The 26473-nt window shown below is 47.9% G+C and overlaps 1 protein-coding gene across 6 annotated transcripts in view; it reads right to left on the bottom strand.

The window, feature by feature from the left end:
• RAP1GAP2 (RAP1 GTPase activating protein 2) overlaps nucleotides 1-26473 on the bottom strand; it is a 160807-nt gene that overhangs the window by 37495 nt on the left and 96839 nt on the right. For 5 of the 6 annotated variants that reach the window (XM_035138755.2, XM_060268371.1, XM_035138760.2 and 2 more), the window contains 6 exons: nucleotides 10646-10681; nucleotides 8193-8237; nucleotides 6186-6218; nucleotides 4282-4491; nucleotides 2840-2943; nucleotides 281-359 (listed from right to left, as the gene is read on the bottom strand). In XM_035138755.2, the coding sequence (XP_034994646.2) occupies nucleotides 281-359; nucleotides 2840-2943; nucleotides 4282-4491; nucleotides 6186-6218; nucleotides 8193-8237; nucleotides 10646-10681 (507 nt within the window). Of the gene's footprint in view, nucleotides 1-280; nucleotides 360-2839; nucleotides 2944-4281; nucleotides 4492-6185; nucleotides 6219-8192; nucleotides 8238-10645; nucleotides 10682-21268; nucleotides 23013-26473 lie in introns of those variants that run through there. The other variant, XM_035138758.2, reaches the window with a different exon arrangement.

Below are 26473 nucleotides of genomic sequence, written 5' to 3'. Positions count from 1 at the left end.
GCATTCCTATGGGAAACCGTGATTCGCTAGACGAATTTTTCATAAAACGAATTCGTCTAGCGAGGCAACCTCCGCTCGAAAAATCCTTTCGTTAAGCGGAAATTTCATTAAGCAGGGCATTCGTTAAGCGAGGCACCACTGTATTGGGAAGCCTGGCGTTTTGTTATTTCTTTAATTTTCTGTTGGAAGCTACCCAGAGTGTCTGGGGCAACCCAGTCAGGTGGGCAGGGTTGCCAGTAATCTTCAGCACCGCCATCAATATCATTTCAAAGCAACTCACCTTCGCAATCTGTGGGATGCTTGGTAGTTTGCTAAGCCCAGCTAAGGGGATTCTTTCATGTAACGTTTTTGCTTTGGACCTATGGAAAGCAAAGAGAGAGGGAGAAAGGACGTAAGTCGGAAATAAGCTGTGATGGTGTACAGATGCCTTTGGGCTTGAAAGAGTAACACACACAAAATATCTGCAAAATTCACAATGCGAAGCTATACCAGATGTCTGGAAATGAAATTTCACTGAACATTTGGGCAGGGGGGGGGGACTGTTGGCAGTGAACCTTACAGTTGTTTAGTCTCCTGATCTTTTTAAAAATTCATGGGTTTGCCTACGAAATAAGAGGATAAGTCAAACAGGAGCTTGTTTTCCTTGGTTTTGAGAAGGAATGGTGCTAAATATGATTGATATTTTCCAATATCCTTGCAGGGATTTTTTTTACATCTGGTTTCCTAGGGGCTGGCTGTAGATCAAGCAAAATGACGTTCGTTACCAAAGTAATCTTGAAAGAACAGACTCCAAATTCAAAGTGTGTGACGGCGGCGGGGGGAGGGAGGGAGATCTATACAGTATGGGTTCTTAGCCTGGCTTTCCGGGTTATCACCATTTCCTTCCTTCTCACACAGCAAAGGTTCCCGACTCAAGAGGAGATTGACTACGCAATCTTGGTGCGTAGGGGAAAACTGGGGATCTTTAGGAGCCACCTCCTAGGGGCCCAGGGAGGGAGCTAAAATGATCCTCCTCTTCCTCAGTCCATCAGTCCACAAATAGCAACTAGAGGTTATGCTCCTTTAGAGTGCTCAAATGAGTGAAGAGCCCTTTGCTATATTAGCAACTGACGATTAGGATGGGAGAAGCCTGAAGCACCAATGAGAAAGGGCAAGAAGCTGGCTGCCGAACAAATCTTATCATTTGCACTCATCAAGAATACAAAAATCCGTAATTGTGCCCCTTTCTGTTCCTTGACATTAGATTCCTGGCTTGCATTTAGGGTTGCCTCTTCTAGCATAGAAAAGGCATTAGGGGTGGGGGCAGACATGGCCACAAAAATGAATAAAAATGTAAAAAGAGGCACGTTGGATCAAGCTGGGACCCTACAGAGCCCAGCCTCCAGCCAGAATATTCACAGGCCAGGATGTAGGAGTGGAGGTGGGGGATTTGATTCGGTTTCAGTTTAAAGGAAAATCTATCTGTTTTGAACTTTCCGAAACAAGGTGTGAACCGAAATGCGAATTTTGCAGCGGAGTTCTCCAAACAAAATACACAGAAATGCGCACACAAAGGTTAACGTGTGCATAACAATGTACATCTTAGCGAAGATAAGATACTAAAAGGCGTTATATTAGGGGAAATTGTATTGAGTATATTTGGAGAAATTCTTACTGACAAATTTTCACGAGGATTATTATTATTATTAAATAAAGTGCAAGCTGGTGTGAAAATGTGGAGGACTGGATTTAAGACTGGAAGCATAAAAAAATAAAACAACCGAGAAAGTGAAATGGGCAGATTTGCCCATTCTTAGCTTAACAGTTTCTGTTCTGAGGTTGCATAACCAGAATTGTACAAATACTTGGGCAATAGGCAGTTCCACAACACACAAAGCTTGGCTCATTTTCTGCAGGGAAATCTGCCCTGGAACTAAGACTATAGAAGGCATGGCAAGAACAAGTAGGACCTGTAGCAAAATGACACAGTGCAGAGCGATGCTCTTCAGTGTTCCAGCCAACCTCTTATACATTACATCCCCTCCTACCCAAAAAAATGTTGGCTCCCCGTCAGCAATCCTAAGCCACTGAGCATGCTCAGTGCTCACTGGGCTGTTTGGGGAGGAATAGTATGCACTTAATTGATCCCCTAAAGTTAGTATTAGTATGCAGGATGATATAGAACAATGGGCTCATTCAGACTTCCATTTGTCCCACTGCTTTCTTTAGAAAAACACACTCTTAGATTGGAGCAAACATCAACTGGGTTTTCCATGGAATTCATGTTTTCTCCGATTCAGCACTAAAGGTAAAGGACCCCTGGATGGTTAAGTCCAGTCAAAGGCAACTATGGGGTTGCGACGCTCATCTCACTTTCAGGCCGAGGGAGCCGGCGTTTGTCCACAGACAGCTTTCCGGGTCATGACTAAACCGCTTCTGGCGCAACGGGACACCATGATGGAAGCCAGAGCACATGAAAATGTCGTTTACCTTCCTGCCGCAACAGTACCGATTTCTCTACTTGCACTGGTGTGCTTTCAAACTGCTAGGTTGGCAGGAGCTGGGACGGAGCAACGGGAGCTCACCCTGTTGCAGGGATTTGAACCGCCAGCCTTCTGATCAGCAAGTCCAAGAGGCTCAGTGGTCTAGACCACAGCGCCACCCGCGTCAGCATTAAAGACACAAGGCAAGTGGAAGTGTGTAAGAGCTCGATGCCATGTGCCACAATTAAGAAAAGGAACAGGAATGTATGTTTGCTCTTAGCATATGAGATGTAGCAGAAATGACTGAAGAAGTTCATGAAACAAAACTTTGGAAATTGGATTGCTTGAGACACTGACCCCTTTTCCGCTTACTGTACCTGAGTATAATTCTTAGGTATTCCATTCCGTCTGCCTCTTCGCACTTAATAGAAAGGATCAAATTTCCCAGGCTGCTAGCTGTGCAGTAAAAATTTAAATGATCCTAAAAATAGAAGGGAAGTGTTAACAGTGTGAGGAAGAAGCCCAGGGGAAAGCGAGGGTTTTTGATCTCGCCCCAGCCGCCCCGACTGTTCCCTCAGTGTTGGGTCTTGACGCCTAGAAGGAATCACGGCTGACTCATTGCTATCTTAAGAACATCTCACAATCTTGCCATCCTCTGGGAAACCAAAAAGCAATTATTTACACTTCACTCGTAGGTCTCAATATTTGATCCATGCCACTTGCCACTATAAGCTACAGGAGCTGTATCAACAACTCTGAGGGCAGCGTAACAGATGACCAGCACTCATGCAAAACTGTGATGGGGAAAACTCAACACTCAGAACATACCTCCATTTCCCCTCTCCCTGTATTGCACTCCCAAAGATGTCACAATGAGTGGGAAACCTCAGGCCTCCCAAGGCCTCTCTAACTGGCCCTCTGGACATCTCTCACTGGCCCTGCTTCACACCCACAATGTGTCTGCCTGGCTGGAATGTGTCCTTGAGCTCCAAAATTACCTTTTCCTCGCATGGCTGGAGAACAGAGGTGTGTCTGTGAGGTGTGTCTGTGTGTCTACCCTACTGTGCAATTGGACAATGAGTGAAAAATCTGCATTCTTTGCTCCACCCACTTTTCCCACTGGCCCCACCCACGGCTGGCAGCAGGTGAAGATTGCACTGAAAGGGATACAGTCCTTGGGCTGCAAAAGGTGCTACCCCCCTCGAATATATGGACCCTCTTGAAGTGCCCTTGTCCTTCTCCATCACATCCATTTTGCTGGCTACGCATGGCCATCATGAGCCAAAGTGTGATCATTGTTTATTAGGTAAAGGTAAAGGGACCGCTGACCATTAGGTCCAGTCGTGACCGACTCTGGAGTTGCACGCTCATCTCGCATTATTGGCCGAGGGAGCCGGCGTATAGCTTCCAGGTCATGTGGCCAGCATGACAAAGCCGCTTCTGGCAAACCAGAGCAGCACATGGAAACGCCGTTTATCTTCCCGCTGTAGCGGTTCCTATTTATCTACTTGCATTTTGATGTGCTTTCCAACTGCTAGGTTGGCAGAAGCTGGGACCAAGCAACGGGAGCTCACCCCATCACAGGGATTCGAACCGCCGACCTTTTGATCAGCAAGCCCTAGGCTCAGTGGTTTAACCACAGCGCCACCCGGGTCCCATAATTAATTGTTTATTAATTAACAGCTAAAGATTAAACTTCAATCCATTATTATTACCAAACTCATTCGTGATCAATCTCATCAGTAGACTTAGTAGGGATTTCTCTCTTCCTTTCAAAACCTCTGGTGGCCCAAGTCCAGGCTCACAATTCCCCACTGACCTTTCCCAAGAAGTGTTTCCTATATGCTCTGGCTTCCCCTTTGCACTCCAGCTTGTAGCCATAAGTACTGGGGCTCAGCTGCTCCTCGTCTTCATCACAGATGCTGCTCTCCGATGAGGTGGGTGTACTGACATTCTCGGGGTCTTCGATCCAGTAGCCCCCAAACTGCGGCAGGATGATGAGAGGATAGGGGCTGCCTTTTTCTACAATCTGGGGAAAATATTAAGCAGGCTTCAGAGGCAGGGCTGACCACATATCGGTACCAAACCATGATGACTGACAACTTTGGAGGATTAGAGAAGAGGATTAAACAAATTCATGGGGTATAAAGCTCTCAACAGCTACTAGCCACAATGGCAATGTTCTGCCTCCATTGCAGAGGCATGTCGGCATTCACCTGTCTCGAGAGCCAATGGAGGGGAGGGCAAACCACTGGAGAATCACAGCACCCTCTGTTGCTGCAGAGACCAGTCACTTGTAACTTCTGCCTCCCATGTTGCTTTTGCTGCATTTACAGCAGCAACAGTGATCTCTCTGGGGTTCAAGCCTGGGCAGAGTGTATGGAGGGAGGTCCTGGGCTGCCCAGATGACAAGGACACTCGCCCTGCCCAGCTCAGCCTCACTGATGTGATCCAAAGGAAAGCAGAGCAATATGTTTGGCACCAGCTTGGCCGTTGCTGGGAGGAGGCATGCAAGGTGCCATCCAACCAACTTAGAAAGTCCACTCTGGGTTTCTGTAGGGTTTACTCCTTAGCCTTTTCTTCTCCCTGCAAGATATCCTGCAAGGCAACAGGGGTTTAGGAGCAGTTTTCCTTCTCTTAGATTGGATACCCAATATATTTCCAAGCTAGGGTTGCCAGACTCAATAGAGGACAGGACTTCTGTGCCTTTAATTGCCCTTCTCTCTTTTGAGTCTGGAAACCTTAAAGAGAAACCAGCAGACCCTTTGTTTAATTTCCAAGCAAAGGGTCTGCTGGTTTCTCTTTAAAGTTTCCAGACTCAAAAGAGAGCAGGGCAATTAAAGGCATTTATTGAGTCACCTCTATTGAGTCGGGCAACCCTATTCCAAGCACAATTCAAAGTCTTGGTGCTGAGCTTTAAAGTCCTAAATGGCCTCGGCCCAGTATACCCGAAGGAGCGTCTCCACCCCCAACATTCAGCCCGGACACTGAGGTCCTGCTCCAAGGGCCTTCTGGCAGTCCCCTCCCTGCGAGAACTGAGGTTACAGGGAACCAGGCCAGGCAGAGGGCCTTCTTGGTAGTGGCGCCTGCCCTGTGGAATGCCCTCCCATCAGATGTCAAGGAAATAAACAACTATCTGACTTTTAGAAAACATCTGAAGGCAGCCCTGTTTTAATGTTTGATGTTTTATCGTGTTTTTAATTTTATCGTGTTTTTCATATTCTATTGGGAGCCTCCCAGAGTGGCTGGGGAAACCCAGCCAGATGGGCAGGGTATAAATCTATTATTATTATTAAATTATTATACCATCCCAGGTTGACAAGCCCCATCTGCCCCTGATGTCCCTCTGCAGCACATGCAGAAACCACCTTTTTGGTCACTGGACCCCCTGTTAGTCTCATCCGCTCAATCTGCCTGTCTTTCAATGCAGGGGAAGTCCCTAACTCAGTGAGTTCCAGGGGTGTGGGGATTGCTGACTCTCTGTAGAGCAATTACACTAGCAGTGGCCCGCACTGAGTTTCCCTGATGAAGCATGGTCAGCCGAGGCAATGCTTGTGAACCCCTACTCCATAGAATCACAGAACTGAGACCCAAAGGGTCTTCTAGCCCAAGCCCCTGCAATGCAGGAATCACAGCTAATTGGCCTTTTATACTGAGTACACGTGCAGGACACACACATTCGCACGGAAACATGCGTGGACTAGCAGGTCTGGTGATACTCACTTCATCAATGCTGGGATATGGGATGTAGTCCTCCTGAAAAACATCCGAAGGAAAAGCTGCCATTAATTCTAGCACAATTTGGGCACAGGATATCGACAACAGTTCATGCATGGCACAAAGAAATAGGACAGAGACAAGTGTTTCCTCGCCCTCTTTTAGAACACTAGACTTCATATTCATCCGATGAAGCTGAACGTTGGAGGACAGAGAAAAGAAAGTACTCATTCATACAAAGCATAATGTACGGAATTTGCTCCCGCAGGAGGCAGTGATAGTCACCAACTTAGATGGCTTTTTTTAAGAGGATTACTCAAATTCATAGGACAATAAGGTGGTGATGGTTGTGTCCTACCTCCATGGTGAAAGGCTTCTGAATACCAGTTGCTGGGGATCACAAGCAGAAGAGAACTAATGCTCTCATATTTTACTTGCAGGCTTTTCATAATAGCCATGTGGTTGGCTGCTGTGAGAACAGGATGCTGGACTAGATGGGCCCCTGGCCAAATCCAGCAGGCTATTCTTTCATTCTTAAAGGTGTTTGTGGTGTGTGTGTGTGTATTTGAAAGGGCTGGTCATAAATTCATCCAGGGTCCTTTTCTCCGGAAATCTTCCTAGCAGCTGAATGCGAGCAAGAACTATTGAATCCATGTTGTTCAGCCTGAGCTCTCCAGCATCATATTTCTTACAAGCTCAACACAGGAAGAAGGTAGGGGGAAAAGCTGGATTAAGGCCTCTCCCCCCCACCCCCCATAGCGTTGATCCCTGCATTTTTAATCAGAGCCTCGGTTTTCAATAATACTCAAATCCTTCTGCCTGCGCCATCACTTTTGTTCTGAGTTTGAGCATCTGGATTACTGAGGGGAAAGGCAACCAATAGATGGCTGAGGACCTTACAAAAGACCACCGGTGTTCCTTGGCGGCAATAAGTCTCTCCCTCACACACCGGTGACACACTTTGGCTACTGATAGGAACATAGACATATGGGCAGAGACATGTTTTGCTGCAAGCTTGCAGTTGGACTCTGTCAAATGCAGAAGGAACAAGATATTCAGGCATTGCGCAGACTGAGAAACCAAGCCCAGAACAGCAGTTAGCCTGTCATTTGTTTACTTATATACTTACTTATATACACATATTTAAAATGTTCAATAAAACAATCCCATTTTTTAAAAAACAACAACAACAACACCCCAACAAAGCAATTAAAAGAGCAATTAAAAGTTGGATCAAAATGCTCACCCTAAACAGGTGGGTCTTCGAGAGTTGACGGGATGCCAATACTGATTGGGGATGCTCATATTTAAGCCAGAAGGACGTTCTGCACCACTACCGTGTTTCTCCAAAAATAAGACACCGTCTTATATTTATTTTTCCTCAAAAAAAACCACCAGTGGCTTATTTTCAGAGGATGTCTTTTTTATTATTATTAAGTATGGTGCAGTTTAACCTACAAGGTTAAACTGCCTATCACTATGGCTTATTTTCGGGGTATGGCTTATTTTAGGAGAAACACGGTAGTACCACCAGGGGACAAAGCTACACCATCTCAAATCAATGAGGAGTAGGTTGGAGTCGACTGTGCTATGAAATCCCCTATCAGGAATCCCTATCCCCTCCATAGCACCGTGGATCCTTGCCAAAAGGCAGCACTAATCATCTAACCAAGGACAACAGCAAGCCAATGGGAAACGCCAAAGCACCGTGTGTTCGAATCCTGCTTGGATCTGCCTTTACAGCGCAGCTTGACCCCAAGCCATGCTACAAAGGAAACATGGGACACCTGATGTCATGGTGATGTCAGGTGATCAATAGGTGGTCAGCACCACCTACCCAGTGAAGTGCTCCACGGTGGGGCTAGGATCTGCCTGTTGGATTTCAGCCTGTGGAGAAACTGATGAGAACTGAGAAGCGCTTTACATTATCAACCACCTTGTCCAAGGAAAGCTATATTCCGTTCCTAGACATTGAAAAGGAGACCCACGTTTGGACCTTGTCCTGAAACTGACCTTACTTCTCTGGCTTCCACTTCTCTGTTCCTCTAATTTCGGTCCCTGTTTGTAAAAAAAAACAAGACATGCAATTTGTTTAGTTACTTTGGGATACATGCCAGAGGTCTTGAGTGCATGTTCCTGGTTAAAATTTGCAACACAGAACTTCTTACTAGTCTAGTTTATTTGGTCAAATGGGGCATTGGCCCACCAAGCCCACAGCCTGCCCTCAGCCAGCCCCACTTGCCTGTCTTCTTCCTTAAAATCAGCCCAGAAGGTGGTGGCCCTGCCTGTCAACTTCCTCCACCTTAGTCTCAGTCTTGCCCTGGGATAACTCAGAAGAGAGGAGGAGGAGGAGGATGGATACAACACTAGAATGAGTTGGCTTTGCCTGCCATTGGCTCTGGTTCCACCTGCTGGTGGGCTCCCTGCCTTCTGCCCCACCAGTTGCCAATGGGCACCAGCCACCACTGTCATAGGGCCCACAGACATTTCTCAGCCCTATTCCCCACTTTTGATATTGGGATGTGGGGCAGTGGCAGAGCTGCAACAAACAGCAGCTGCATCCTCATTGAAAATGGCCCCCTGGGAACAATGGGCCGCTGTGATGCAGCTTTCGTTCAAAATTATGGCAGTCTCCACTGGTCACTGAGGACAGCCATCTATCTACTTCAAGTTAGCAAGGATGACCTTCATTTTACCAGTCTTCCTCCCACCCCCATCCCCAGGAGCACTTTTGCAGACCATGTCTTAGAAAAGTGGAGTCTATGTGCACTTTCTCTTTCTCTTTCTCTTTCTCTTTCTCTTTCTCCTTGTCAGGAGTATGGGCAGGAGTCAGGCTCTGGGGCCTGTAGTGCTTTGCAGGACTGGGGCCTGCCTTAGCTTGTGCTGGAGAGGCAAGGAGTGGACACTCAGGTGAGGCCACTTGATACCTCACTGCACCTGCTGGCAGGAGCTGGGAGGGATAAAAGCTCAGCATTTCCCTTCAGCTCTTTGCCACAGCAACGCTATCCCTGCCTGGTTGCCTCTGGCCTCTCGCTCCTTGGACCCTTGTCTTTCCGATGCCTTGATCCTCGACCCTTGGACCTTTGCCTTGCCGACACTCTGCTCCTTGACTCCCAGACCTTCGCCTCTGCCTTGCTCCTTGACCCTGCGACTGCCTGCTGCTGGACCCTCAGCCCTGTGCCTGTTCCTGCTTCTACATCACCATCTTGCCTCTGGTCCTGACGTCCTCAGTCAGGGCTTCAACCGCTCGCCGACCGGACCGTGACACTCCTGGGGGGGCTGCCAGAGGGGTCTTTCCCATAGGGCCTAGTGGCTCATTGCGCCAGGGCGTTGGCTCTCAGGGACGCTGGCGGGGCACAACCAGCCACTAATCCCTATGGCTCCGCTACCACTGCCTCCTCCTCTCCCTCGGCTGCAAGAACCCCCTCAGCCGCTGCCCGCTGAGCTGCTACAGCGAGAGTGCCGGCAGCGGGCTGTTGTCAGGCAGTGGAGGAGAAGGAGGTGGCACCCCGGAGCCTCGCAAGTGAGCGCAGAGTTCCAGCGGTCTGGCCAGGACTCCGCGCCGCGCCTCCTTCTCCTTTCCCCTGCGCTGGGCTCCGCTCAGTAGAGCTTTGCCACCAGCACGCGCAAAGCGCCCAAGCGGCTCTTGCTGGTCCGGCGGTGCGCACGCTGTTGGCGAAGCTCGACTGAGCGGAGCCCAGCACGGGGGAAAGGAGAAGGACGCGCGGCGCAGAGACCTCGGAGAAGGACAGAGACGCGGTGCAGCCTCTCAGCTCGTGGAGTGCAGGGCAGAGGCGGGCACACGGAGCCATGTCTCTCTGGCTGGGGCTCCTGCTCTTTCTCCCGCGAGCCAGAGACTTTGGGTGACACACAGCCTGGCGCTTTCCTTCCCCGGGGCTGGAAGAGGGTAGGCAACACCTCCTCCCCACCCCTCCCTCTTCGGGAAAGCTGCAAGCCCCAGTGAGCTCTAAATTTTGGGAAAGGGAGCGGGGTGCCGGAGGGGTCTTTGTGCCACGACGCTGGATGTGCTTAAAACAGCCCTGGGGGGTGCAGATCTGAGGGCAGGAGAGAGAAAAGGCTCTAGGGGGTAGAATGCCCACTGTCCTCATTCAAATATAAAAAATATGCCCATAGGCCTATAAAGATTGAGAGCGCCTGGGGTAGCATAACTCCCATTTGGTGATTTTGCTGGGTTGCTGCTCCCATTTCTTGCAGCTTGAATTATTGGCAAATCATTTATTTGCAAGCTGAAGGAAGGCAGGGTGAAATCCTCTGCCACTTCATCTTTATCAGATCAGCCACTGTTCATGTATTTTCAGAATCATGAGACATCGATCCCAGTCACCAAAGATCTCAAACATCTTTGAAGGCCTTTTGCACCCACACCCTGCTTCAAATTATGTTCAAACATGCATGCACAGTTGCAAAGAGGAACAAGTTCCGGGCAGAACTGACATGGCACATACCTGCATTTTTTCCAGCATTTCAAAGAACTCTGCAGACTGGGGGAGACAAAGAAAAGAAAGAAAGAAGTGAAGCTAAAAGTCAACACCTTATGACAACTGCAACCAGATCATTTATTGCACTCACTGCCTCCAGTTCGGAGAGTTTTGACTAATGAAGCCCTAAATGGCTTGGAACCTTGATGTCAGAAGGAAGATCTCCTCCTCCTGGAATTACCTGAAACTTAAGGTCATCCACAGAGGCAGATCTCTGAGTTTCCTCAGTCTGAAGCTCAGAGTGCCATGAGGGACAGGGCTTCTTCTGTGGTGGCCCCCTAGCAATTGAATCCGCTCTGCCAGGGAAGCTCGCTTGGCACCAGACTAAGACTTTAGCATTCTCGCTTAAATCCCTCTGGCCAGTGGTTTTAGTTACTGTATTTGGTGGTAGTGTTTAGCTCCTGTGTTTTCTCTTGCATCTTACTGTGTATTTCCTTTTTTAAAATTTGGGCTTTATACTGGATTTGGCTTCTAAGATTCATGGTGGATTTTTACAGGCATTATTCTTAGACTTTTAATTGCAATGCACGATGCCCAGAGAACGGGGGGGGGGGGCTAACAAGTAAATAGATACGCACAGAAAAGTCTAGGTTTTTATATCAATTGTCCCTCGTTCATTGATTGCAAACTGAAATCCGCTGGAGGGGGCAACGCCTCTAAACACCATCTGCTGGGAACTGCAGGTGGAGAGAATACAGCTACGCCTGTGTCCCTCTTGCAGGGTTCCCACTGGTGCATCTGGTTAGCCACTGTGAGAACAGAGCACTGGATTCCTGCATTGCAGGGGGTTGGACTAGATGACCTTTGGAGTACCATCTAACCCTGTGATTCTATGACTAGGTAGCTGATGGCCTCATCCAGGAGACCTCTTCTCATGTTCTTCTGATGTTCAAGTTTAAAATGTCAGCCACTACTATAAACCCAGAAATCCCCATTTCATTCTGCTGGTTCACCTCTTGAAGACTCTGTGAGAACTTGCCCCTGTTTGAAAACCCTTTTTTGTTTCCGTCAACGCAGGATGAGCTCAGAACACTGGATGGCGAGGAAACCCTTATTGATATGACATATTGACACCCACTTTTCTTCATTAGAGGTTCAGGCAGTTTTCAAAACGGTAAAATGCATATTATTATTATTTTTAAAGAAAGCTGTATATAGAAGGAAGTAGCCAGCAATAAAAGCCAGCAATAAAACAATTTAAAAGGAACTAAAGTTAAAAACAAACAAACAACACAACCCAATGAAATATAATTAAAGGCGCCGTGAAAAAAACAGAGTCAGAAGGGTTATATACAATTATAGCTGAGCCAAAAGTTCTTAGAAGACCTTTTTTTCTCAGAAAATGTCAGCTCCGTTGTGTCTTTGTAGAATTACATTGCTTTGAAGCATTATACCAAAATATCCCCCGCCATTTTGGGAAGCAGTTGCCATCTCTCCCCCAACACCTAGGAATAACCCTAGGTCTGGGGCATTTGTTTAATTGGAATGTAATGTCCAGTGTTGCAGTAGGGCTGGGGCAATGGAGGCAGGGCCCAGTCCTCAGAGGAGGAGCCGGGAGGGAACCTCCATTGCAATCGACATCCTCCCCAGTCTATGGCAAGAGCCTGTGCCTTACCCTCCTGGAAAAACTGAGGAAGCACTTGGTCAGCCTCCTGTACAAAAAACATGAGACTGTGAAGAGGCAGGTCTTAGAACTTAGGTAGGCTCGGTTGTAGACAACTGCCACGCAGCCCCTCCGTTCCTGGAAAGGCCTCGATCCATAGCTAACTCCATCCACCTGCTGCCAAGCGAGGAATGAGGCTGCAATGCCCCCTCTGTCAGCCTGCCTGACTCCAAACGCCATTGGCTCCTCCCCACCCAGAACTCCCCACCCCTGTGATGAAACAATGCTCCTCTTCTTTCCGTTCGTCCCATTGCTCTGCTCTTCTGTGTAGGACAGAAGTGAGGAGGCGGATCCAGCTGGTGGGCCAGGTCGTTACCTTCCACCCACGTCCCCACACAAGCCAAGTTTGACAGGTGGGCGGAGCTACCCAGCTGCCAGCTACCTGACATCACCATGACAGCAGCTGACATGGCGCTTTGAATTGCCTGGGCTTTGCAAGCACCGACAACCAGCTGTTTGTCGGGGCTTGCAATGGAGCCAGACAGATAGCTTTCGCAGCGGATCTTTGCAGGTAGTGCTGATCAGTTGACTGGTGGTAACTGCAAAGCCCTTTTTGACCCTGTTTATCTGCATTACAGCTGAAATCACATGGGGCAAGTAGATGTGCTTTGGCAAAACATGCTCTCACAAGTCAAATGGAGAAGACATGTGGGCTGAATAAAGCCCACAGGCCAGAAGTCATGGACCAGTTCGATGCAGATGAATGGTGGTAGGAACCAGCAGGGGAACCACCAAGGGAAGAAAGCTCAAAGCCCGGGGAGTGGTGGTGGAACAATAATAATAATAATATTATAATAACTTATTATTTATACTCCGCCCATCTGGCTGGGTTTCCCCAGCCACTCTGGGCGGCTTGCAACAGAGGTATTAAAATACAATAATTTATAAAACATTAAAAGCTTCCCTAAACAGGCCTGCCCTAAACAACAATGAATGGTAAGAGGGAGAAGACTGGGAAGATGAGGTGTTGGAAGCTGAAGGAGTAATGGGGCTTAGTGAGCTGGGGGAGTCTGTGGCAAAGCAAAGTCAAGAATCAGAAGCAGAAGCTGAATCAAGAAGAGAGAGGCAAAGAGGAGTCAAGCTGGTGAAGAAGCCAGGCTGTGACCAGCTCCCCTCCTCCCTGGTCTCCCAGAACCAGAAGAGGCAAGAAGCAGGAGGAACAAAGGCAGACATGCAGGTGCAGTCTCTGATTGCTTGGGAAAAAAACTCTAGAGAGGACACATGGACAACTGATCCATTGGTCAAGACCAGGGGTCAGCAAACCTTTTCAGCACGGGGCCGGTCCACTGTCCCTCAGACCTTGTGGGGGGGAGCGGATTATATTTTGGAAAAAAATATGAACACATTCCTATGCCCCACAAATAACCCAGAGATGCATTTTAAATAAAAGGACACATTCTACTCATGTAAAAACATGCTGATTCCTGGATCATCCAGGGGCCGGATTTAGAAGGCAATTGGGCCGCATCCGGCCCCTGGGCCTTAGTTTGGGGACCCCTGGTCAAGACCTACCAGGGATGAGTTCCTGTGCTCACTGGGCCTAACACTAGTCTGTTCTGGCTAATGAAGAGTTAACTCCAACCTGCATGGTGTGATTTACTGCTGGCTTGCTCCAGAGCTTCACCACCAGCCTTCCCTAACCTGAAATCCTGGAGAGCCACTGTCAGAGTAGAAGATACTAGGCTAGATGACCTGATAGAGGTTTCACATTCAACCTTGGCATCTTCAGGTGGTCACAGGTGATGGGATTGGAGTATGCCTCTGCTTGAGGCTTTGGAGAACCACTGCCAGTGGTAGAGACTCTGTTGCTGAACTACCACTCCCATCATCCTTAACCACTGGCTCTGCTGAGTAGGGCTGAAGGGAGCTGGAGTCCAACAGCATCTGAAAGGCCACAGATTCCCCACCCCTGAAAAAGAGAGTCCTAGATTTAACATACAGGCTGGCCTGGTGGAAAGAAGACTCCTTTCCCAATGTCCTGGGGTAGCTCAATCGGTAGACTCTTAATCTCAGGGTTTGTGGGGTCAAGCCCCATGTTGGTCAAAAGATTCCTGAATTGCAGGGGGTTGGATAAGAAGACACACACACCCCTCAATGGTCCCTTCCAACTCTACAATTCCATGAGGGTGCACAGAGACGGGGATGAAGCTCACCTTAGCACTCAGAATCCTGCACTGGCAAAGGAAAGGCAAGCTCAGGAAGCGAAAGAGGGGTGTGTCAGCCCCCCAAAATTGTGCCCGATAACGTAAAGCGAAGTGACAATCAGGCTGGAAAATAAAAGCCAGAGCAAAGCCAGACGCAGACCATTAAGTTAATTAGTGGCAAGGTTCCAGCAGAGCTCGCCCAACCAAACTCGATTATTGTATCGCTTTTTGAATTTTCCAGTCATTTGCAAGGTCATCTCCTTCGTCTAGTAACAGCCCGGTAATTCAATTGCAGGTTTATTTTCTCAGGAAGCTGCCCGCCTTAAAAAAAATAAATAAATAAAGAGCCTATCCAGCTACTCTGGGAGTCCTCGTCAAATATTGGGACACTCCTAATAAACAAACACGGCTTTTCTTTCCAAAGATGGTGCAGAGTACCAAAGAGCTTTCTGTCTTGTCTTTCCTCATCTCCGCCCTCCTGACATCTTTTGATCAAACCTTTGTCTGCTTGCAAGAGAGATCTAAGTTCCTTTACTCCTTTAAGGCAGATAATAGAAAGGACTTCTTCACGCAGTGCATAATTGAACTATGGAACTCACCGCCACAGTAGGCAGTGATGGCCACCAACTTGGAAGGCTTTAAAAGACTAATTCATGGTCTGGTTTGTCAGGGTCCTTCCTAAAATGCCAGTGCCTCTTGCATGTTTTCCCATCTTCAGTGCTGATGCTTGCATGGACCCTGATAAACCACACTGCGATAAAGTAATTGTGATGTTAAACACTGCAATAAAGCAATCTTGATATTAAACATTGTAATAAAGCAATCTCGGTGTGGTCTCATGTGCGATTGCATCAAGATTTCTTGCTTTTCGTATTTTATCACTATTCTGGTGACAGTAATTTGTTTTCATTGTTTCATTCTGAACCTTAAATCATTGTGACCCACCCCAAGACCTCCTGGCGAAGGATCCAGGAAACAACAACAAACGTTAAAAATCACACAATATTATAGGATTTCAAAATCAAGTCAGCCGTTCAAAAATATACATTATAAAATTAAATTGCATCTCAAAATACATGTCAGATTTGCATATATGAGTAGGCTTCTTAAATTGGGGGGGGGAGTTCTTAGAAGGCTTTGAAAATTGTATAGCAGGGGTGCCTGCATAATATCAATAGGCAAGGAGTTCCAGAGGTGCTGTCATGGTGGAGGACTGATTCCTCAAAAGTGTGGAATGAACGGGAAACAAAGAAGACTAAGCTGTGGTAGACTAAGCTCAGTCAGTAGAGCATGCGACTCTTGATCTCAGGGTTGTAGGTTCAAATCCTCACACTGGACAAAAGTTTCCTGCATTGTAGGGGGTTGGACTAGATAACGCTTGTGGTCTCTTTCCAACTCTACAGTGCTAAGACCCCAAGATCCACTTCCACGCATGAAATTGGCAGGGCTGTGCCAGCATCCCTGAAATTACTCTGCTGCAAACCTAAGACATGACCCTTTGAGATTCCTGCTCCTGAAGTTCAGCGGTAGGGCAACTCCATGCAGAAATCTCCAGGGAGGGCCAGGAGACATTCCCTGCCTGAAACTCTGGAGAGCTGCTGCCAGTCAGCATCGAAAACACTCAGCTAGATGGACCAATGGGTCTGACTCATTTTAAGGTGGCTTCCTGTGTTTCTAAGGTTCAGCTGAGACAAAAGCGTGCCTGTTGGGACTTATCAGCATGGAGCAGCCGGTGGCGTTTCCACCATTTCGCAGCCAGAAAGATACAGCAGCTCGCTAGAGCACGTGTGGCATGACCGGTGCCTTCTGAGTTACCGCACATCCCTTGAGCCCTGCTCGAGGCCAGAAATCCCGTCCCTGGTAAGCAATCTCTGCCCCTAACAGGCTGGACTGGTCTCTCTGATTAATACAAGCAACAAACTAGGCAGAAAATGAAAGCTGGGGAAGCTGAATCTGGAATAATAATAATAATAATAATAATAATAATAATAATAATAATTTATTTTTTATACCCCGCCCATCTGGCCGGGTCTCCCCAGCCACTCTGGGAGGCTTCCAACAGAAGAATAAAACACAATAATCTATTAAACATTAAAAAGCCTCCCTGAACAGGGCTGCCTTCAGATGTCTTCTAAAAGTCTGGTAGTTGTTTTCCTTTTTGACATCTGGTGGGAGGGAGTTCCACAGGGTAGGCGCCACCACCGAGAAGGCCCTCTGCCTAGTTCCCTGCAACTTGGCTTCTCGCAATGAGGGAACCGCCAGAAGGCCCTCGGTGCTGGACCTCAGTGTCCGGGCAGAACGATGGAGGTGGAGACGCTCCTTCAGGTATACTGGACCGAGGCCATTTAGGGCTTTAAAGGTCAGCACCAACACTTTGAATTGTGCTCGGAAACGTACTGGGAGCCAATGTAGATCTTTCAAGACCGGTGTTATGTGGTCTTGGCGGCCGCTCCCAGTCACCAGTCTAGCTGCCGCATTCTGGATTAATTGTAGTTTCCGAGTCACCTTCAAAGGTAGCCCCACGTAGAGCGCATTGCAATAGTCCAAGCGGGAGATAACTAGAGCATGCACCACTCTGGCTAGACAGTCTGCAGGCAGGTAGGGTCTCAGCCTGCGTACCAGATGGAGCTGATAGACAGCTGCCCTGGGCACAGAATTGACCTGTGCCTCCATGGACAGCTGTGAGTCCAAGATGACTCTCAGGCTGCACACCTGGTCTTTCAGGGGCACAGGTACCCCATTCAGAACCAGGGAGTCCTCCACACCCGCCCGCCTCCTGTCCCCCACAAACAGTACTTCTGTCTTGTCAGGATTCAACCTCAATCTGTTAGCCACCATCCATCCTCCAACCGCCTCCAGACACTCACACAGGACCTTCACCACCTTCACTGGTTCTGATTTAAAAGAGAGGTAGAGCTGGGTATCATCCGCATACTGATGGACACCCAGCCCCAACCCCCTGATGATCTCTCCCAGCAGCTGCATGTAGATGTTAAAAAGCATGGGGGAGAGGACAGAACCCTGAGGCACCCCACAAGTGAGAGCCCAGGGGTCTGAACACTCATCTCCCACCACCACTTTCTGAACACGGCCCAGGAGGAAGGAGTGGAACCACTGTATGACAATGCCCCCAGCACTGAAAAAGAGCCACACTCCATTTCCATCCTTGCCAGTCTCAGGGAGCCAAGCGCAACAGTACTGTAGAAACCATAGAATCATAGAGTTGGAAGGGACCCTGGGGATCATCTAGTCCAACCCCCTGCAATGCAGGAATAAGCAGCTGTCCCATACAGGGATCGAACCTGCAACCTTGGCATGATTAGCGCCACACTCTCAAATGGTGTGAACTAGGGTCCTCCCCTGAGAAAACACTAGAGGCTCATTGACTCTGTGGGTCCATTTAGGATGCCTAGAATGCAAAGACTAACAAACCCCCAGAACATTAAAGCAGAGGTGAGGATTTTCTCTCTCTTTTGCCCCAAAGCTACATTCTCATGGATGGGGGTGGGCACAGTCAAGCAGTGGACAGGGCTAGATCTGCCCCACACGGGAAGGGTTGTAGCTCAGCATGCAGAAGGTCTCGGCTTCAATCCCTGGTGTCTTCAGGTAGGGCTGGGAGAGAACGCTTTCTGGAATCCCAGAGAACCACTTCCATCCAGGGTGGACAATGCTGAGCTAGGTGGAACAGTGGTCCGACTTGATATAAGACCGCTTCCCATGTCCCTTCTCTCCCTCTCCCTCTCTCCCACTCACATATCCACCCAACCAACCATTCACTCACTTCTGTTTAGTGGAACATGATGGGGAACATTGGCTCAGCGTTCCTTGCAAGCTGCTCCAGCAAGCTCAGCTCTTCCACACCTTGTTGCCTCCAGAGTTAACCTTCTTGATTTATGAAATCTCACTGAAGATGACATGGGTGAGAACAATGCCGGGAAAGTGGGAGGGAGAAGAGCAGTGTAATTAAGCTGACATGCCTGCCACTCAGCTGTCAGCTCTGCCTTTCTAGTCTGACAAGAGTTCAGACTTTTCGTTGTACTGCAATAGCATCTCATTACATGCCTCTGCAGGGTTATGAATGGGGCCCGCCAGCTGTTTTGTGAATGCAGCAAACTGTGTGTTACATCAGGTCAGACTTTGGGCCATCTTGTCTATTCTGATCGGCAGTGATTCTCCAACACCTTAAGGCAGAGGGCTTTCCACCTGCCGCCTGCTCCTTTTAACTGGAGATGTCAGAAATTGAAGCTGGGGCCTTCTTGTTTATTTTGAAGAGGTATACCTTTCAATCAAAGGATTATCAAAGTCGGCTTATAGGCAGCAGGCAATACTACTGCCTGCCTGTCTGTCTGTCTGTCTGTCTGTCTGTCTGTCTGTCTGTCTGTCTGTCTGTCTGTCTCTCTCTCTCTCTCTCTCTCTCTCACACACACACACACACACACACACACAATCCAGCAACCCTTAGAGCTTTGTTGATAGACACAGACCCTCCAAGTGTCCCTATTTTCCAGCGACAGTCCCAAATTCACAGAAGCCATCCCAATTTCTGATTTGTTGTCCCGCTTTTCCTTAAAGGTAAAGGTAAAGGTCCAGTCGCGAACGACTCTGGGGTTGCAGCACTCATGTCACTTTACTGGCCGAGGGAGCATGTGGCCAGCATGACTAAGCCGCTTCTTGCGAACCAGAGCAGTGCACAGAAACACCGTTTACCTTCCCGCCGGAGTGGTACCTATTTATCTACTTGCACTTTGACGTGCTTTCGAACTTCTAGGTTGGCAGAAGCTGGGACTGAACAACGGGAGCTCACCCCGTTGCGGGGATTCGAACCGCCGACCTTCTGATCGGCAAGCCCTAGGCTCAGTGGTTTAACCCACAACGCCACCCGTGTCCCTCCGCTTTTCCTTAGGACAGCCCTATTTTCATCTTCAAGCCGCTCTTTCACTGGCCAATGGAAGTGGCCATGCTGGTTTGCCCCTTGCCATGACATTCTTTCCTAAGAAGCAGAGCGTGCAACTCTCCAGCTGATGGCAGAGGCAAGAGTGTGCATCTCTAGCATGCAAAGTATCTTTGGGTTGTTCCACCACTGAGCTATGGTTCCTCCTCAACCAGGTTGCCTTGCTAGGAATGTAGCTCTTCAATGCACCCTTCCCATGATACCAGGAGGTGATTTTTCAAGGTGCAAAGCATTACGCCGAAAATTCTCATGCAGAAACTCTCTAATTACTGTAATTAAATGTTAGATCTTGACGACATGCCGTATTCATTGCATTAAAAGGTATCAGTTGGGTTCTTGGGAACTCTGAAGGCTCTCAGAAGACAGGGAGGGAAAGCTCTGGAGAGTAGGCAAGGCCTAGCATGTCTTCCTGAAAATGGCAATCGGACCCCCTAAACTTCCACCCAAACCATAAAGCTATCTATGGTTTTAGACCCGACATACATGGTTCTCCTAACAGTTCTTGGGTGCAAGGGTGTTTTCACACATATTGCACTCCAGGAGATAAGAGCCAGGCAGTTCGCAGCTCAGAAGGGATAATATAAGAGGGAGGGAGGCATGGCAAGACTTTGTAATCCATGCTGTAAATTCCACCTGCCTCTAGTGAAACATTCAGAATTCTCAAGAATCTCTCGATTCTGGGAATTCATTTTCCCCTGCTGTTAACTTCAGTTCTCCTAATTTCCACACCAGCTGGCTATTTAAAAAGAAGTCATGAAAATTCATCAGCATTTGGGAGAGAACTTCTAATATATTTTATTTACTTATCTGAATATTTCACAATATTTATACACTGCTTATTTGTAACGAAACTTCAAAGCAACAAAGCGATAAAATCATCAGGAAGAACAATAGATTAAAACATTGAAAAGTGGTTGAAATCAACAATAACCTAAAAACCAGATCCAATGTCAACATACTACATATCTAATCTCTTTCTCTCTCTCTCTCTGTTTAGCGATCTCTCATAGCTGAGTAAGATTGTCTTCCATAAACACGGTTTTAATTTTGTATGCAGTTTTGCCTAATGTACGCATTTTCACAAAGCAAATTGCCCTTATACAACGTATTTTGTATACAATTTACACAATTTCATTTTCATGCACACTTTGCCACGGCACATACGTACGTCTTCTGTACACATTACTCAGCCAGCAGAGTGCATTGCAGAATGAGCAGTAGTACAAGTTTTGAACAATATGTTTTGGCTCGTTTAGTGCTTCCGAGAGCGCAGATTTGTAGGTTCACCTGCAATGCAAACTGAACTGAATTTTCCCCCACCCCACCCCACCTCACCCCATACACCCCTAATCAAGAATTGGAGTCTGGGTTATATAGAATCCTAGAATTGTAGAGTTGGAAGGGACCTTGAGGATCGTCAAGTCCATCCGCCCGCAAGGCAGGAATAAGCAGCTGTCCCATATGGGAACTGAACCTGCGACCTTGGCAGGTTATCAGCACCACGCTCTAACCAACTATCCTGGCTTATACTCAGCCAGACCTGTGGTCCATCTAACTCAGTATTGTCTACACTGACTGGCAGCAGCTCTCCAGGATTTCCGGCAGGAATTTCTCCCCGAACCCCACCTGGAGATGCTAGCGGGGATCGAACCTGGGAACTTCTGCTTGCAAGGCAGACACTCTTATCACTGAGCTACGGCCATTCCCCTAACGTGGCTAGTTTCGACTTGGTGCTTTTGCCAGGATCGAAGTTGTTTAGCGGAGGGTCAAGCAAGCTCACTGTGCGAGCTGATCGCACGTCCGTTGCATGACACCTGCGGCACAACACTCACCAAAATGCTGCTAAGGAGGTCCATCATGTTTCCAACACCCCCACCAATCCACGCTAGCGTTGCATATATCCGAAACCACCGAGCGTCTTTCTGGAGACCTCTCCTGCAGCCAGACGCCAGCTTGAACATCCATATAGGTTGTGCTTTATTGCACACACACACACACACCCGCCAACATCCCTTTGTTAATATTTCTCTAAGTGAGACATTGTGCGCTGGCTGCTTGACAGGTTAAATGGGCGTGCCAAGTCACAAGGTGAAAGCACCCAAAACAGGTTGTGCAGGAAGCACATTTTAATATTTCAAAGCAGGGGGGGGGGTTGTGTTTCTTTTCCTCCCTCCCGCCTCACAATTTGGAACGGAATCAAAGGCGCCCAGTGACGTAACATTCCTCTAAATGTGAAAGGCAAATGTACTAATGTATTTGATATCGGGTAGAACAATGTGTGTGGGCCGGGGAGGGGGGGAACAGTGGCTATTAAATGCAAGCCACAAAAAGAGCAAAAGGTTACAACTGCATCAGCAAACGGACTTGCGCAGAGTCTTGCTGTGCTTAGACTGGCAAAGTCAGACCAGCTAGAATGAGGACCAGGGAGAAAATGTCCTCTTCTTCTCTGCCCTCTCCCACAGGCTGCAAAGTTGGAGAGTGCATGCACAAGGCATACACACCGAAGAGGGGCGCTCTGGGATTGTGGTTCCCTCTCCCGCCCCCAGGACATTCCAGGATGACGCTCCTAAAATGTTCAGCTATCGTCATTTTATTTATTCAAATGTTTCTAGTCCCTTTAGTTCATAGAATCATAGAGCTGGAAGGGACCTCGAGGGCCATCTAGTCCAACCCTCTGCAATTCAATAATCTCAGCTAATGGATCCATGACAGATTCACGACCAATCATTCCACCCTGCTATTCAGAAGTTCAGATATGATCTTATTGACCTCAGGAAAACAAAACTGTGTGGAACCCCTGCAAGTAAATCCGCAGGTGGACATGCCCCACCCCACCCTCCAATGCTAATTTTTACTTTGCTATAAACTAGCTGGCATCCTAGCAACATTTCCTTATTAATCGTCCTTTTTATAGCACAGACCTGCAATGCTTTCAGACCACACCTGATGAGTAAACAGGAAGCCGTTCTTGGGGATCTCTTCCAATGCTAAGATTCTATGAATTGAAGTGCTACCTAATGGCACTTCTCTCATATCACATTGCAATGGTAAGGTTTGGTGATTTTAGACACTGGACTTCATGGTCTTGTCACATGGCACTCAACAGTTCTGAGTTAAGCGGGACATCCCAGAATTACAGAAGCCAATCCCAGCTACTGTTTGGATCCTGGAACGTCTCATTTTTCATTCTGGCACTCTGGAGCGAGTCAGGTGGCTCACACCAGAGCGCCAGACCAAATGACGCTCACTTTTCAGTCTTGCGAGACCCAAAAGCGAGCATATTTTGGTCTTGCGCTCTCGCGCATGTGTGAGCGCTTGGGACCAAATAAAGGAGTGTCCTGATTTTGGTTCCCAAGATGTTGCAGGGTATGCTAACAGTGGTTCAGATGGCAATGTGTACGACTTCAGTTACATCAAAATGTGGAAAGATAGCGCTGCTCACCTTCTCATTGCCAATGCAATTCTGGGCTGCATCAATAGGTGTATAGCATCTAGATCAAGGGAAGAAATACCGTAGTACCACTGTATTCTGCTCTGGTCAGACCTCACTTGGAATACTGTGTCCAGTTCTGGGCACCACAGTTCAAGAAGGATACTGACAACCTGAACGTGTCCAGAGGAGGGCAACCAAAATGGTCAAAGGCCTGGAAACAATGCCTTATGAGGAACGACTTAGGGAGCTGAGCATGTTTAGCCTGGAGAAGAGAAGGTTAAGGGGTGATATGATAACCATGTTCAAATATATAAAAGAATGTCATATAGAGGAGGGAGAAAGGTTGTTTTCTGCTGCTCCAGAGAAGCAGACACGGAGCAATGGATTCAAACTACAAGAAAGAAGATTCCACCTAAACATTAGGAAGAACTTCCTGACAGTAAGAGCTGTTCGACAGTGGAATTTGCTGCCAAGGAGTGTGGTGGAGTCTCCTTCTTTGGAGGTCTTTAAGCAGAGGCTTGACAGGCATATGTCAAGAATGCTTTGGTGGTGTTTCCTGCTTGGCAGGGGGTTGGACTGGATGGCCCTTGTGGTCTCTTCCAACTCTATGATTCTATGATTCATTCTGTTGAGTGAAGCCCTGGGCAATGTTTCCCCACCAAGCCCTGCTCTGATGATGCCACCATCCAAATGACTTCTATCAACACCCACCAAGCCTGAACTTTTGGGTGCTTCTCTTGGTTCCAGTTCAAATGCTGAACCTGCTTTGAAAATGTTGCCCACTCGTAGGCATGCTTTGTGTCCAAAGCCTCCCATTTCTGGAAGGTTGATGTGGCCCTGACGAAACGCAGGCATCCTTCCATCATGCCAGCCTACAGATCTGGATGCTCCTTTGACTCAGAGGGCTACGATCACAGTTGTGTGAAGCAATCGTTGCATGCAGACAGGTTGGTAAATTGAACATGACAGTCTCTGGGGGGCTGTTGGGCTCCTGAGATACTCCAGCCCTCTGCTGCCTGGAAGGATCCCTCAACTCCCACCCACTGCAAATTGTTGGTGACATCCTGGGTTGAAGCAGCAAACCGGCTTTTCCCTCGCTGCCTGCTGCTTTCTCAGCAATCCACTCTCTCAGAGAGGAGCTAGAGAAGGCCCTGGGGCATGGAATCTTTCCCCACCCTGTAAAACCTTCTGAGGACCACATGCCAACGGCGGACATGGCCACAAATATGGAGTTTGCCTTTGTGTCGCAGCCTAATTTCTTCACACACCATATCCTCCAAGTGTCCCGATTTCCCAGGGACACCTAGTTAGAGGCCTCTCAAAGTCAGACTCTAGGTGCCAGCTGGCAAACTTTCAGTTCATTGTTGATTATTCTTTCACTTCCTCTCTCCCTCCCCCAAAGAAACACACATTGTGCAATGAAGGTGCTTAAAAGGTTTAACAGTTTGCTGCAACATTGCAACAAGGGGAGAGAATTCTGGGGTCTTTTCTACAAGCTGAGCATGATACAGGCGGGAGTAATCCCTCTTCTCCTTGCGGGAGAGAGCCAGAAAGTATTAGAAAAGTGGGGGGGGGGGGACGACAACGACACATACTTATTAGGAATGGCCTGGAGCATTGTGAGGGGAAGGTTAACAGCAGATTCAGCTAAGCTAGTTCTGGTAATATTTTTATATAAGCAAACATTCCCCTATCTCAAATTCCCAATGCTCTGCTGAGCTTTGACTTCCCTCCCTCCCCTCATCTGGTTTTCTTATCAACTCTTGTCTCGCAGTTCCTTTACTCCTTCTATTTAAAGTCATTTCGTAGGATTTATTTCAATCCTGCAAGTGTCTTTAAACTTCTACAATTCCTCTCCATATAGTCCACAAATTTACTCCAGTCTTTTTGGAACTTTGCCTCTCCCTGGTTTCAGATCCTGCTAGTCAAGTCTATCATTTTTGTCTGCCACTCTTCGATCGTCGGTAACTCCTGAGTTTTCCATTTTTGGGCTAACAAAGTCCTTGCCGCGGTTGTCGCATACATAAATAATACTTGATCTCCTTTTACAATCTCTTGTCCTATATGACCCAATAAAAAAGCCTCCGTTTTTTTGGGGAAAGTATATTTGAAAATCTTTCAGCTAAGCTAGTTCTGAGCATGACTTCAAGGACACATGGGTGGGGGCACTGGCGGAGGAAGAGGAGTGCGGGGGGAGCGCACTGCCCCTGGCAGCACAATCCCGGTGGGGTCCCATCGCAGCTGCCCCCCTGCCCGCGCTGGGCGCCACGCCCCCAGATGTGCACCGTGTCCCTGTGGGCAACACGCCACGCCCTCAGGACACGCATCACGTCCCTGGGACATGCACCAGCCCCACGCCCGCCTGCTCTCTGCCCCCCCCCCGGGTGCTGGAGCATGAAGCTCCTCCACTGGGTGGGGGCCTCTCCTGCCAATTTTCAGCTGGGCAGTTAGGTAATTTTAGACTCTGCATGTACTGGTTTTAAATGCCCACCCACTTTAGATGCAAAAGGCATTGCTTCGCTTTCTTCAAAGGCGGGTGCCAGCCCCGTTGTATTTGAGGATTCTCCTGCTCACCCTGCTGAAATTTTAGACTTTGGACTTTGAAGGGGATAGGGGCTCTTTCATTGGAAAGATGTGTATTTTACCAGCACTTCTTCAAAATCTGGTAAGCCACGTCTTTTGCATTTGTGGACCCTCCTGCTTATATGGCTAAGCGGGGCATATCAAGAGGTCTAAGTCCTGTAGAACCATAGAATCGTAGAATTGTAGAGTTGGAAGGGACCACAAGGGTCATCCAGTCCAACCCCCTGCAATGCAGGAATCTTTCGCCCAGTGTGGGACTCAAACCCATGACCCTGGGATTAAGAGTCTCATGTTCTACCGACTCAGCCATTGTCTTCCCTTCTTGGGCTAAAGATGTTGTGTTCTTGAGCGTGATGCTGAAAAGTCCTCAGTTTAGGGTAGTTTGTTTCAATACCCCACCCTTTGTGCTGTCCTCACCTCCTTTTTGGTGAATGTTATTTTACTTGTATAGGGCTCACCTTCCCTCCCCCCCCCATTTGTTATTGTTTTTTTAATAAAAATGGCAAAAAAATCTGTTTAAAAAGCCAAATCTGTTTAAAAAAAGACTCGAGCCTCTGCCTCGAGTCTTCAAAACGGCACAAGGTGCAAATTTAAATAAGTAAATATTTATGAAAACTGCTCTTAAGGCAGTGTTCCACCGCTGCACATGTTGTGGTCTTGAAATTTACAAGGAATAATAAAAAGCCGAACAGCAGTTCAGATGCAGTGAGGCTAATTCAGCTCCCCCTATAGAATGTCATTAAAATTTCAGCTTTCTATCAGAAACATCGTTAAAGCAAAGGGGGAGGGGGAGGGGCAATCCACCAAGAGTGGTACATTGGGATTAATTTGTTTGTTTTGTGCTTCTAAAGACATCATATAATAATATGCAGAGACGCTCTCAATTCACCCACTGTCGATTCATAGAATTAAGAACTCATCAGGGAGGTTCTCTGACAAAGGATGTAATTGGATTGCAGCAACAACATAGTCTTAGGAGACTAAGCAACTTGCCGCCCCCTTGCTTGCATGTGTACACAAC

Source organism: Zootoca vivipara, chromosome 15 (genome assembly GCF_963506605.1).
Source record: "Zootoca vivipara chromosome 15, rZooViv1.1, whole genome shotgun sequence".
Taxonomy (NCBI): domain Eukaryota; kingdom Metazoa; phylum Chordata; class Lepidosauria; order Squamata; family Lacertidae; genus Zootoca; species Zootoca vivipara.
Note: the sequence above shows the minus strand (reverse complement) of the source record. Positions and strands in the feature narration are given on the sequence as shown.